Source organism: Leucoraja erinacea, chromosome 5 (assembly GCF_028641065.1).
Source record: "Leucoraja erinacea ecotype New England chromosome 5, Leri_hhj_1, whole genome shotgun sequence".
NCBI classification, from domain to species: domain Eukaryota; kingdom Metazoa; phylum Chordata; class Chondrichthyes; order Rajiformes; family Rajidae; genus Leucoraja; species Leucoraja erinaceus.
Genome location: NC_073381.1, coordinates 16,489,077 through 16,503,577, shown reverse-complemented (window position 1 = coordinate 16,503,577; position 14,501 = coordinate 16,489,077). Strand labels below are relative to the sequence as shown.

General features: G+C 39.9%; 2 protein-coding genes across 3 annotated transcripts in view; one reads left to right on the top strand and one right to left on the bottom strand.

Annotated features, from left to right (window-relative positions):
- The window catches only part of nup43 (nucleoporin 43), a 162,159-nt gene that overhangs the window by 85,119 nt on the left and 62,539 nt on the right, over positions 1-14,501 (bottom strand). The window lies entirely within an intron of this gene.
- si:dkeyp-110a12.4 (pancreatic secretory granule membrane major glycoprotein GP2) overlaps positions 6,623-14,501 on the top strand; it is a 30,922-nt gene continuing 23,043 nt past the window's right edge. For both annotated transcript variants that reach the window (XM_055635088.1, XM_055635087.1), the window contains exons 1-3: positions 6,623-7,457; positions 10,727-10,815; positions 13,347-13,451. In XM_055635088.1, coding sequence (XP_055491063.1) covers positions 7,382-7,457; positions 10,727-10,815; positions 13,347-13,451 — 270 coding nt within the window. In that variant the 5' untranslated portion in view covers positions 6,623-7,381. The remainder of the gene's footprint in view (positions 7,458-10,726; positions 10,816-13,346; positions 13,452-14,501) is intronic.

The window sequence follows — 14,501 nt, the reverse complement described above, 5'->3', positions numbered from 1 at the left end:
GAATATGTGTTCGGCACGGACTAGAAGGGTCGAGATGGCCTGTTTCCGTGCTGTAATTGTTATATGGTTATATGGTTAGAAATGAATAGAGAAAATGCTTTAAATATTCAGCTGGTCATCAAGCAGGTAAGGATAGAGAAACATAATTAATTTTGTAAGATAATTACCTTTTATCTGGATTGGTAAAGGATAAGAGGTTTCAATAAAATATGGTGTTGGGAAAATGGGATGAAGTTGAGAAGACAGGAAAAACAAAAATTAACGGGGTGGTGCAGCGGTAGAGTTGCTGCCTTACTGTAGCAATGTTACAAAATTTTGAGATTTAAAAAATCAAGTCTGCAATTTATCCCATCAGATAAAGCATAACAATAAGTTTAATTTGACACCTAATTCACTTTTCATATCTCAAGTAATAAAAAAGTTATGGCCATTTTCATACTCGGAAATTAGCATCTTGTTCCCTATTGATTTTCTATGGACATAACAAAAAAGCTGTGATCGTGGACAGTCAAAAGCACATAACCTTCTTAAAAATTAAGAGAACTGAATGAAATTTTCAGTTATCATAGATTGAAGCATTCTGAAACAAATATAAAATAATCTTATTTGGATGACCTGAAATTAAAGCATATAATTAGTTAGTTACCCAATTGTAGCTAATTTTAAACTTCAATTACTAGATCTAAACATCTATCCATTTCTTAATAAATGATTAACATTTTTAAATAGCCCATGTCCAAATAATATTCACAAATAATTCACAATAAAACATGATTTTAAAATCTCATTTACATCAATTTATAGGCCAAATGGAAGGAATTTAGTGTTCAATTGCTGTAAATTAAAGTCAATTTAAATTGGCTTTCTAGTGGGTTCCTGTGAACGCGCTGGTTTAGAACGTTCACATTGCGCTGGATTTGTGCCCTCAAGTGCCCAGAAAAATACTGCGGGATATAAAGAGCCCAAAATGAACTACTCGCTATAGAAAACTTTAGTAACAGGGTTATATACAAGCCCCATTTAATGTAAAAATAAGGTACATACCTTTAATTGTTTGCTTTATAAAACCCTGGGGCTGCGAGAGGTTGCTAGTTTAGACAGTGGTTTTTAAACTACTATAACTATTATACAAGGCCATAAAAACTAATAATACCTTTTGTGACGGGGTCTTTCAGCGATTTTCCGTTAATGATTTACTAGGCTGAACATTTTCGATTGCACCAGCCTAGTAAAAATCGCGTTTTAAACCCGCCCCTCTAAACAGCGCCAAAATCGCGCACACGGGGTAGGGCAGATGCTCAGCCACGATTCAGGTAGGTTTTGTAACATACCTACTTACTGCACTTGCTGCGCCAGAGACTCATGTTTGATCCTGACTACGGGTGCTGTTTGTACGGAGTTTTTGCGTTCTCCCCGTGACCTGCCTGGGTTTTTTCCGAGATCTTCAATTTCCTCCCACATTCCAAAGGATGGTAGGTTAATTGGTTTGGTGTAAATGCAAAATTGTCCCTAGTGTGTGTAGGATAGTGTTAGTGTGCGGGGATCACTGGTCGGTGTGGACTCGGTGGGCCGAAGTGCCTGTTTCCGCGCTGCATCTCTAAACTAAAAAAAGGAAACTAACTGATCTTTACAATACAATACAATTTATTGTCATTTGAACCTCATTAAGGTTCAAACGAAATTTGGTTTCTGCAGTCATACACACAAGAAAAAGAACCAAGACACAACATAATTTACACAAACATCCATCACAGCGCATCTCCTCCTCACTGTGATGGAAGGCAAAGTCTTATCTCTCCCCTGCACTCCCCATTCTCATCCTGATGTCATAACTGGTCGATTTGCCTCTGCATCATTTCTGTTGGGTGGCATTTGTCTGAGTTCTGCTTCTGTGCAGATAAATACCCCTTTCTCCTCGTGTAATATAGAGGAGGCTCTCTATATTAGACCCCAATTATCCATATACTTTCTAGCATCTTTTACAGGATGGCGATATTCTCATTAGAAGGTAATAAAACTTTTCTTGTCATTAAAATTGTTGCCATAGACAACGTTTTAGCCAGTACAGGCAATTTTGCTACAATGAGTGTTTCCATAACATGAATTGTATATAATGCCATTGATGATTTAGACAACACTACATGTATTTGTATTACACAGGTGATTTGATTATAATATGATTTAATTCTTGAACTAGATAAACACTTAAGATTTACTTTGGAAATTGACAAGCAGAGAAAAAGCTGTCCTGAAGGGGGAAAGACTGTTTCCATGTAACCTCCCTGCAGTGTCTCTTAAGAACAAAGCTGCTACTTTAACAGAGGTGGGCATTGAAATTGACAAGCAATCACTTATATTGACACTGTGCAATTACAGCATACTCTATTAAACAATTTAACATATTTTTAGTATTTCTAAACAATTTTCTCCACAGGAATTTCAAAAATACTTTGTTATGACGAGTCTGATGTTCGAGGCATCTATCATTGACCAGAAAGTTAATTGGACCGGTCACATAAACACTCAAGGCACAAGGATAAGTCAGGCCGAGTATTCCGTGAGGAATGGTTTATTTGTTAACTCTCAAGAGATGTGCAATACTGTCGTGGAATGCTTGATTACCATGCCCACTCATCAAGATATTCATTCGCTGCAAATACCAGCACAAGTGCGTGCAGTCTACAATTTGCATTGTAACATCACAACAATGTTTCTTTGGCACACTTCCCAGATCTGCACTTAATGGAAATCGCTCACTGCCCTGACACATATTTGCTCTCCTTGATTGAAGATTTGATTAAAATCCTGGAACTTCCGTCTGAACTCATTATAGGAATATCTTCACTTAAAACGACCCAAGAGTTCAAGAAGGCAGCTTGTCACCACTACCTTCCCAAGGTCATTTAGAGAAGGATAATTAATGCACATGGCCATGCCAGTATCATGGGTGTGAGTGAAAGCATGGGAGAGAGAGTTTGTTAACAGTGTGAAATCAGCTCTTTAGATGTTTTTGAAGAACTGAAATGCTCCTCATTCTTAACTGATCGTTTACTTGTCTCGTACAATCTAGTAAATAGCATAAAGGATCTGGGGGTTGTGCACGTAGGGAGACAAAGTAACGCAGGCAGTAAATGGGATATTTATTTTGCTTCCAGTCATCTCATAGACATTTAGCATCTCAGAGACACGTAGACAAATGTGAGTAACCACAGTGCAAAAAAGCCCTGTAAATCTTTTATTGCAGCCTAGAAATTCTTATTCACCTTCAATGCTACATTGATACAAAAGCTGTTTATGCCTCTTGGTCTCTTCTCCCACATATAAATCTAAGCAATGAATGAAGCAAATAATTTCCAGCGATGACTCTGGTCTGGAATTTATTCGAAGCATTGCACTGGAACAATTAACATTTTATCTGTGCACTTTTGCCCATTAAATTCACAATAAAGAGAGTTCACACATAAATCAGTTCTTAGTAAAAAAGGGAGCTGCAACCAGCTGAGCAGAACGTCTCCAAACGTGAGAGATGTTGGTGTCAGTGTCAGTGTCTGTGGAGTAAGTCATCACTCAAGTTAACTTTTAAGGGGACACCTCCCATTCAATGAACAATCGCAAAGGCGCTGCTTTGTTGTCAGAGCTGCAGCAGTGTCAGTCTTGCTGCCTTGGAGTATTTCTGATTAGATCTGTTGTTGCCATATGCTGAGTAAACCAAACCACCATATCCACCCGTGGAGTGATCCAGAGTTGTGCCCAGCAATAGAAATTCACCAGCTCTTAACGGGCACGTGCATGCATGAATGAAAGTGCTCCTGTATGTGTCCAATCATAACCTTATTAAGTTATTGGGAGGGGCCAGTGCCTCTGTCTCCAAACCTTGCCTACCACCCTTGGAAGAATCCTTCAGTTTGGTGAACAGAAGCAGAAGACTTAAGCCATCGGGTGTCACTGAGGTCATGTACTGGACTTTTGCCAGGCTTCCCTTGGTCATTAGTGTTGAGCCTGTGTTGTTGGTGTGCAGTTTGAAGTTGTGATTTAAAAATATACCAAAACCAACACGAGATACACTCTTATGAAGACGAGTTGCCCAGTTAGATCACGTGCATTATCTCTAATACACTATGGTTAAATCACGTCATGCCATTGTCCTGCTTCTTTTGCATATTGGAGTCACTACTCATTCTATAATGGCTAACATATGAAAATCAAAACCTTTTATCGCCATCACTTTTAGTGCAATATTTGTTTACAAAGCTTACTAACAGGGGTTTACTAACAGAATCTCTCTCAGTAGATTAACAAGTTTTGGCCTCCAACCCATTTCTCCAAGTACAAAGTTTCTAATTCATTTCTGAAGACTTCATGACATCCTAAAGCTCTGATGCTAATTAGATATTTCTAAAGTGCGAACATTATTCAATGAGGGAAGGCGACAGCCCATTTTACATTACAAAGTAATGTTCTGAAAAGAGCAATCCAATTACACCAGATTATTTCCTTTGCAGTATTGGCTGGGAAAAATATAACATTCAGGACTACAAGGGTTCTTTCTTCCTCAGTTTATCCGCTGCTGGAAAAAAAACCTGTGCCATTACATTACATAAAAACAACTGCAAGAAATAATCAGCATTGATTTATTATTGTCATATTACCGAGATACAGTGAAAATGCTTTTTGCATGATACCCAGGCAAATCAAACGATACATGAATACAGCAGGTACTGCAAAAGAGAAAATAAACAGTACAAAATCCAGAGAATGCAGCTACAGAGAATGTACAGATAGAAAAGTGCAAGAGCTGCAAAAGAGATACAGTTAACGTTATAGGTTGAAGGGTGTTTGCCAAAGGGGCAACCTGTAACGTTATCTTTGCTTCTCTGGATGGTTTAAAACGCTTAAAATGTGGATTATAAATATGTTGGACACAGCACATCTTGAAGGAATGCGATTCCTCCTAATAGATAAACCAGACCAATTCTTAACGAGTTGGTCTCCATTTATTGACTTCTTAGATGCATGTGTTGCAACAGAATCGTAAAAATCAACTGTTGCAGGTCTGGGTGAAAGATGGTCAAGAATACAAATATTCATCTCCTATCTCCTATTTTCTACCCTTTCTCTTTCTCTTTCTTCTTTTTTACTTTTCTCCCTCACTCTCTCTTTCTATTTGTTTTCCTTGTCTTTCTTTACACACACTACACGTTTTTCTACTCTCTATTACCTAGTCTCTTTTTCTCTCTCATTCCTTTAAAAAAAAAAAAAAAAATGAAGTTGTACATAGAATGTAACATGCCAACATATATTTGGCTCCGTAAAAAAGGTACCACTGTATTGTACTTACTTCTAATAAATAAAAAAAACAAAAAAAACAAAACGTTGCTTCTCTTTCCATAGATGTTGCCTGACTTGCTGTATGTTTTCAGCACTTTCTCTTTTTAATTTAGGTTTTCCAGCCTGTGTATTTTTTAATGTTCATTGCCCATGCCCTTGTGACCTCTCTTCACCTCGCCTTTGGTCCTTCATTGCGCTATTCCAGAAGTCTGCTGCTGCGTCCTGACTCCATCCAAGTCCCATTCCCCCTCTACCCCCGAACTCGCTAAACTGAATTTTCTCTGATCAGCAAATGCTCAGCCTCCATATCTCTTCCTCCTGCTCTTAACACTCCAAGACCTGTGTCCTTTACCAGTTCTGGTGTTGTGGGCATTCCTGATTTTAATTTCGGACCCATTGATGTCTGCTCCTCCGCCCATCCAGCCTCTACGTCCTGGAACTGCTTCCCATAAACTCATCACTATTCCACCTCCCTCTGCTCCATTAAAAAACATTTAAAAACTATCTTTCAGACCAAGCTTTCGTTGTTCCATCCCAATCTCACTTTATGTAGTAATTCTTGTTTGATAATGCTTCTGTGAAGTATATTCGATGTGTTAATGCAGTGAGAGTTCCACATAAATGGGATATTTTGGGACGGCCACAATTTCACTTTTACTCTCATGTGCAATCGGAATGATGTTCAGATGATGTGAAACTCTCCAATGAGCGGATGTGGTTGCAAGAGAGGTCAGTCATTTCAAACTGAGGTCCGTGGAAATCTTACCTCTCAGAGTATCGTGAAGTTCTGGAATTCTCTACCTCTGAGAATAGAGAAGTCGGATCATTGGATATGTTTAAGAGAGAAACAGATAAATATTTGAAAGCTCGAGGAATTGAGGGCTATGGCACAAATAAGGAGATGAGGCCACCATAGATCAGCCATGTTCATATTGAATGGCGGGTTAGGCTTGAGGGCCTGAGTGGCCTCTTCCTGCTCCTATTTTCTAGGTTTAACATCTCATTGAAAAGATGGCACCTCTGACATTGCAGCACTGCACTCTGAGTGTCAGGTCACATAATATAACATATAACATATATAACAATTACAGCACGGAAACAGGCCATCTCGACCCTTCTAGTTCCTGTCCCACTTAGGAAACCTGAACGGAGACTTTGCGCCCCACCCAAGGTTTCCGTGCGGTTCCCGGAGGTTTTTGTCAGTCTCCCTAATGGTCGAAAGTGGTTTCCGCTTCTTCTATGTTCCGGCGATTGTCTAAAGAAATTCAAAACCGACCGCGACTAAAAATAGTTTGCCGTTTTAAAAATCGGTAATTTTTTTAGTCGAAGCCGGTTGCGATGCTAGTTGAAGGTGGTTGTCGGAGGTTGCAGGTAGTGGAAGGTCTTACCTTCCACTACCTGCAACCTCCGGCAACCACCTGCAACCTCCGGCAACTGGCTTCGACTAAAAAGTACCGATTTTTAAATCACAACCTATTTTTAGTTGCGGCCAGTTTTGAATTTTCCTTTTCCGTTGGTTTCCTTGAGGTTTCCGTTCAGGTTTCCTAAGTGGGACAGGGGCATACGGCTCTGGTATGGTGTTGACCATTTGACTTTGAGGTGCATGTTGAACCAATGCTGACAAGGTAGGAGGTGACAGCTACTCGCAGATCATTACTTTATTGTGAGATTCTGCTTCATTCCACTAAGAAAGCAGCAGTGAGGCGTACACAGAATCACCACCCGCCCCCCCTGTGTGATGCATCTCATTGTTCCTGCTCGGTGCTAAGCCTGATGTGAGCCCAGACAAACGTCCAGTGAAGGCAAATTCTGTTTGCTCCACTGAATGCCTGGTGAGAGTTTCTCTGTGTGTCGCTGTTACCCGGGACCCCAGCAGCCTCAGCTATTCATCCTCAGAATTTCAGTGTCTGGATGGAATCCAAGTGGGTAGTTAAGGCTCAAGAGTCATTTTAAGGGGAAAGGGAATGAATCATTCCAAACGACGAGGGAACACAGATCTAAACCTCAGTGACTAAAACTACACACCAAAACCAAGAGTTGGACCAGATCCCCCATGGCAGGCTTAAAGCTACCTTTCATAATGGTTGTCTTCCCAGCTTTGACAATGTCGTTTCTGAACCTTGGAGAGGGTAAGTACTGAGTCCGTGTAACATTGATCTGATCAACAGATTGAGGTTGACCTGGGATTATTTCATTCTCTTTCAATGTATTTATTTGATTCTGGAATTAACCTATGTAAATTCCTCTATTTATTCACCTGTTAACCATATATCTGTTTATCAAGTATGTGTGTGTGTCTAACTTTGGCTACATGTAAATGTAAGCTGTGTTCTGCCTCTTAATTGTTTGAGATAGATATGCACTGTAAAATAAATCAAACTCTGCTTTGATTGTAATAATATTTTAGGAGTGTTCTGCTACCTGTGAGATGTGTTTATCAAAGGTATTTTATTGGTCACATTCACATACACCTAGGGGTAGTGAAGTGAAATGCTTCTTGCCATTTTGCAGCACATAAAGAAGGAATACAGACATAACATTAATAAGAGTTTTAAACATAAAGAACATCCCCCCACAATGGTTCCCATTATGAGGGAAGGCACAAAGTCCAGTCCCCAACCCCAGTTCACCCATAGTCGGACCCATTGAGGCCTCCACAGTTGCCTCTACGGAGGCCCGATGTTCCAGGCTGTTCTCGCCGGGTGATGTTGCTCTGGCATCGGGAGAGTCCTCTCAGTCCTCTTATTATATATAATGGTCCCCTAGGCCTGCTAAAGGAGACCAGAGAACATGTATTTGTTTAAAATTGTAGAATTGATGAATATTAAGCAGTCACAGGATTACGTCTTGTACCTCTCAGTAAGAACAAATTTGTTGTTGCAGGGATAATGCAAGAGAGAATAGTTCAGATTCTTGCGTCATTTGAGTGACTATTTCTGAAAGAGGAGTGTTGTACTGTTCAGGATAAGAAGCAGAGCTCTTTAGGATAGTAAATCAGTGAGGATAGGAGATTTCTATGTACGTAGTCTTGTTCACAACCCCAGGCTGTTTGAAGTTGCTTTACAGCCAATAAGCTACGTACAATCTAAGAAACAAGGCAGTCAAATTCACACACACCAAGTACGATACTCAGGAATAGTGATTTGTCAATGAACAGATACCTGCTTTTCGGGAAGTTGGTTCAGGGTTGAATAATGGTCACAACAGTAGGAAGAACATAATCCCTCAGTAAGTGGGACTTAAACCTTATGGTAAGGGATCTGGGTTTAAGTTTATTTTGAGAGCTGGTCTTCCCTGAGTTGGGAATTCTCATGCATTGATGACTTGGAGTGAGGCCAGCACTTTGCACTCTTCTCAGCAGCACCAACACATTCTCCCACAGTCTTGCTAAACCCAGGAGTGACAGTAAGGTTACCATGCTGCAATTTATGAGCGTGATTTATGGATGGGGGCTTTGCTTGCTGGTGGGTGGTCTTCTCACTCTTTCTTCAACACACTCCCATTGTCTGCCACTGTTTGTGAATACCATTTGAATTCCACTTTGAAGTCAGCCATTGGGGTGCCCAGTTTGAATGCTTGGAGCTGCCCTTCAATAAAGGCTTTTCCCATGCATAATCATTTGGCAGCTGTTCATTTCAGCTTCTCCTTTAGCCTGTGACTTATTCAACAGATGAGAAAATACTGTAATCATTCCTGATTCCTCTATCTGTTCCTTTCTAAGGAAGATAACAAGTTAACTGAACATTGCAGTTGAAATTTGGTATCCACCAGCAGGTAAAGAAAATAAGAGCTTGCATTTCCAGAGTGCCTTAGAATGGTGCAAAAGCATTTTCCATATCAAATGCTTCATGTGTAACATGTTACTGTGCCCTTGCATTTGGAATCACAGCCCTTGGTTGTTCCAATTTAGACTCTGTAATGCTCGGCACCCAGGAGATCCTCTTCTTGCGTATGGCGTGCACAGCCCAAAGTTGTAAAACAACTTGTTCTGTTTGATGTTTGAGAAGGAACTGCAGATGCTGGAAAATCAAAGGTAGACAAAAATGCTGGAGAAACTCAGCGGGTGAGGCAGCGTCTATGGAGCGAAGGAAATAGGCAACGTTTCGGGCCGAAACTCGAAGGAGCCTATTTCCTTCGCTCCATAGATGCTGCTGTACCCGCTGAGTTTCTCCAGCATTTTTTGTCTACCTTGTTCTGTTTGATCTTCTGTTTGTGCACGCCAGGTTGATTGCATTCGTCGAAACAGGATGGACCACGTGAAGGTTGCAATCTCCCACCCAACCCAGGAGATTATGCAGAAGGACAACATTCAGCCTGTGCTGGTTCATTGAAAGAACTTACAATTAGATTGCTTTCTTGAAAGCAGTAGAAATTGTTCCATTAAAGCATATTTTTGTAATTTGCTGCTGAATTTTCCATCACCCTTTCAAACAGTTCATTCCAGACCCTCGGATATCCTGGTCGCAGTGTGAGCCTGCCATGGGGACCCCACCTTCATTCATGGCAATTCACTGATTTAATTTATTAAATGGTCTCACCATCTGTATTACAGGATCACTTTAGATGGTCACCTGGAGTTGTTTGCAAAAGTCAGTTATTCACCTTTTCACACAGTGCACTCCAAATCATCAGGGCCTGCAGTAAAAGAAAAATAAAACTTGGATATCTGTCTTTTGATTCTGATCCTCCCACGGTTGAAACAATTTCCCCTTGTTCACCAAAATCCCTTATTATTTTGAACTCCCCTCTCAAGTCTGTTTAAGCCTCTCTGTTCTCAGGGAAACAATCGCAGCCAGTACTCCAATTAATTTTCACAGTGACATTGATCACACACATTCGATAATCCAAAGGCTTAATACTCTTGGAAGATTAATTTGGGTTCTGGAAAATCATGGCTACTCCTTGTAGCTAGCTTGAGCTGTTGATTGAAGTGGTAAAGTCACATAAATAGCATATCTCCGAAGGGAGCTTAGTCAGCCCATCTTATCTGTGCAAAGTGAAGAAGAGCTACCTATTCAATTCCGAATTTCAAGTGTGTCTGTAGCCCTGTGGGCCACGAATCTTCAGACATTCATCCAAGTCTAGTTTAAATGTGATGGGTATTCTGCACAGGTAACTAACAGGCAGTGAACTCCAGACTTCCACCACCTTCTGGATGAATACATTTTTACTTACCTCATGTAAATCTGCCTTCAATCTCTGAGAGAAACAGAGAACATAACCCTTAAACTATCTGATCTTTCCTCACAATTTCCCAGCCTAGCATTTTAGATGCAAAATGCTGGAGTAACTCAGTGGGATAGATAGACAGCATCTCTGGAGAGGAGGAATGTGTGACGTTTGAGGTTGACACCCTTCTTCAGACTGAAGGCTATTAAACCTTTCTTCTGTTATACAGAAATCAATGAATCTGTGATTTGCACCAAGGACTTGATGGAAGTGGAGATCCCCAAATATTTCTTCCTAACGAGGATTCCTCCAGTATATGTAAGTAAATTGCAATCGAACAGCAGTGTTACTGGAAGAAACATAGCAGATAATGCACCCAGTCTGAAATAATTTAATGGAGAAGATCCTGTTGACAGTGGACAACCATGAGGTAGTGCAGCTTCCTCATAGCTCTAGTGACCTGACTTCAATTCTGATCTACGGCCCTGCTTGTGCACACCATGTGTATTCTCCGTATGACCATGTGGTCTCTCCTTATGGCCTTGCACATTTTCATTATGACCATGTAGGTTTCCCCTTAAGACCATGGGTGTTCTCCTTTGACCATGTGTACTCTCCTTATGACCATGTACATTCTACTTATGTCTATGTGGGTTTCTCCTGGTTGTCTCCCACATCCCAAGACATGCTGGTTGCTAGGTTACTGAGCTACTGTAAGTACCCCCTACTGGCTGGCTGGCTGGCGAGAGAATTGGAGATGTCAATTTTATATATGTGGAGGAATTGGATTGATGGAATTCTCTGAGACCTGGTGGGCCAAATGGCCACCTTCTCTGTGGTAAGGAAATAAGAAGAACCTTTCTTTAGGTCGGACCAATTTATTTAGTCATTTTAACATAAAAAAAGGATTGAAAAGATACATTGTTAAAGCTATTTATGAATAAATTATCCCCATCAGTTTTATAGAAACAAGGGGAATAGTTTTTTTTAAATGGATACTATTTTGGTAGAATGAACAATTCAATTGCTTCTCTAAGAAAATAAAACATGCCACCTGCCCATTTCAGTGAAATGTTAGCTATGTTACTATTTCCACAGATGCTGCCTGATCTGCTGAGTGTTCCCAGTATTTAACCATATAACCATATAACAATTACAGCACGGAAACAGGCCATCTCGGCCCTACAAGTCCGTGCCGAACAACTCTTTTCCCTTAGTCCCACCTGCCTGCTGGAATAATTAATCTGTAATTTATTTCAGATTTCCAGCACCTGCAGGTCATTTGATTCATATTCTCGTATGTTCCCATCTTGTCTTATTAACTTCTAAGAAACAAAGTGCTGGATTAACTCAGCGGGTCAGGCAACATCTCTGGACAACATGTACAGGTGATGTTTCAGGTTGGGACTCTTCCTCAGACTGGTCATTTTGAGTAAACCACATCTGCAGTTCCTTGTTTCTACTTATTCACTCCTATGTCTCCTTGTGGTAATGAGCTCCAGATTGTTTACACACTGAGGAGTACTAGTAGTAATATTGTTAATCATTGGTGACTGTTATGTAGCACCTTTAATGTGGTCAAGCATTCCTTGATGTTAAACAGGAGTGTTATCTGACAAGATTTCTGTAGGAAGAACCAGAATATCTAATAGTATAAATGATGCAGTTGAGCAAAGGAATCTAGTATTACAGATACATAACCCCAATGATTGATGAGCAGATTAAAGAAACAAACAATGCCTAGATTTAACATATAGAGGGATAAAATGAAAAGTAGAAAAGTTATGTTAAACTGGGCCAGAACTTCTGTTGGTCACCCATAATTCTGTGTTGCAAATCTTATCAAAACATTTCATGATCTTCGAGATCTCTATCAGCATTATTCCCAGGCTACCACCCAGTTATTTTGTCCTTGTCAATCTTGTCATACAGCATTCGTACAGGAACTCCTCCATGAAAGCTTTTATCTTTACATCCACTCTGACCTGTCACAGGTACAGGGACGATGGTTTGCTGGGCAATCTGGATTGTGGTAATGGCTGCAACAGGCTTTTATGGCCAGCTGCGGCTTGGACTTTCAAAATGGTGCCAAAACCTGGCGATTCATGTATATGGGCTCAGTGAGACACTTCTGTACACATTGTACTTAATCTGGGATAGTATTTATGTGTGGTAATGATTTACTGACTGTATGCAAAAATAAATATTGACATTGTACCTTGGTACATGTGACAATAAAGAGCCATTGAACCAAACATAAGGAGCAGAGACTTATATAATAATAATAATAATAATAATAATAATAATGTTTATTTATATAGCAATTTTCAACAAAATCAATTTGAACCAAAGTGCTTTACAGAGATTGATTAAACTAATTGAACAGATTAAATGTCAATAAATCCATACAAAATAAAAAAGAAAAAGAAAAAAAGAAAAAAGAAAAAAAGACACAGAACAGTACACTATAGAAATCAACAAGAAACGTCCCCCCACAGCAGAATTCACGGTGAGGGAAGGCACTAAAAATACCCAGTTCTCCCCCTCATAGTCCGCCCGAGGTCGGTGGCCTCCTCAGCCAACTCGATGTTTTCAGGCCCTTGCCGCGAAGCTGGATCATCGGTGTCGGGTGTAAATATGGCAGCAGTCAGGGTGGCATTTCTACCTTTGCCGTGTTTCTCCCTGGCGTTGATCACTTGACAATTTATTTGATTTTGCACTATACTAAAATTCGACACCAAAATCAGTCACAGCCTCCTTACAGGTAACTGATAGATATTCATACTGTGTGACATTCAAGTGATAGTAGCTAAAAGTTTGAAATGACTGTTGTCTTTGACTTATTGCAGATTAGGGATCTGCATCTGAATGATCCTGAATGTCAGGGAACAGAGACTGAAGACTTCTACGTGTTCAGTGTAAAAACAAACCTTTCAGACTGTGGCACCCTAACGGTAGGATCCCCTGGGCTTTCAATTACTTGCTTTGATTGTAACTTGTGTTAATAATTGCAATGTCATGTTGACTCCTGGTTAAAGACATTACCAACAAGTCAGAAATAAACCAGGTGATGCTACAAAATGCTCAGTAGACCAGGCAGCATCTGTGGAGAGAGAATCAGGTTAACATTTCAAATTATTAACTTTGACGTCAGAGATGTTTTGGTGACGCTTGCCCTACAGAACATTTTACAGCATTTTCTTCTAGTAAGTAAGTAAATGTTATTTATAGAGCACGTTTAAATCAACTCGCGTTGAAACCAAAGTGCTTTACAAAGAAGAAATAATGAAGTTTCCGTACATCCTTCTATTTCAGATTTCCAGATTTGCAGAACTTTGCTTCCCAAAAGTGAGGACATTATTTTCCCTTGTAGTATTTACTAAATCCAAGCACAACCATGAGGATGCAGCTCTTGTACTTAGATATCCATTTGCTTCAGTGATCTGACTTTGTTATGATTTTAAGTTACGAACAGAGATTCATGTTGGTTCACTGAATTTATAAAACTGGTAGCTTGTGTGTAAAGGTGAATAGTATAATAGATTTTTTAAGATAATAGCTTCTTACTTACAGAATTGTTTGTAGTTGTCAGCATATCACTGATACATAAGAGGGTTGCACTGCAACAATTAATTCTAGGCAGGCAATGCAGACTGAGTTCCTAAATGTGTTTATATTTATTTACAGGATGTGGATGCCTATTTATCAAGGCCACCCATTGCGTAAATTAGTTGGCTTGAAAGGCCATTTCCGAGTACAATTAAGAGTCAAGTAGATTGTTATTGATCAAGAGTCATGTATAGGCCAAACTGATCAATGTTCTTCTCCAAAGAGCAGCAGTGAACCAGATGGACATTTAATAACAATCTGGTAGTTTCGTAGCCATCATTACAATGCAGGGTTTATTTACCTTTACTGATACCGACTGTCATGAATTCATGAAGCAATGGAAATTTGCAAAAGGAGTAAGAAATGAAAGTCACCCCAAATACTTTTGGTGCGAC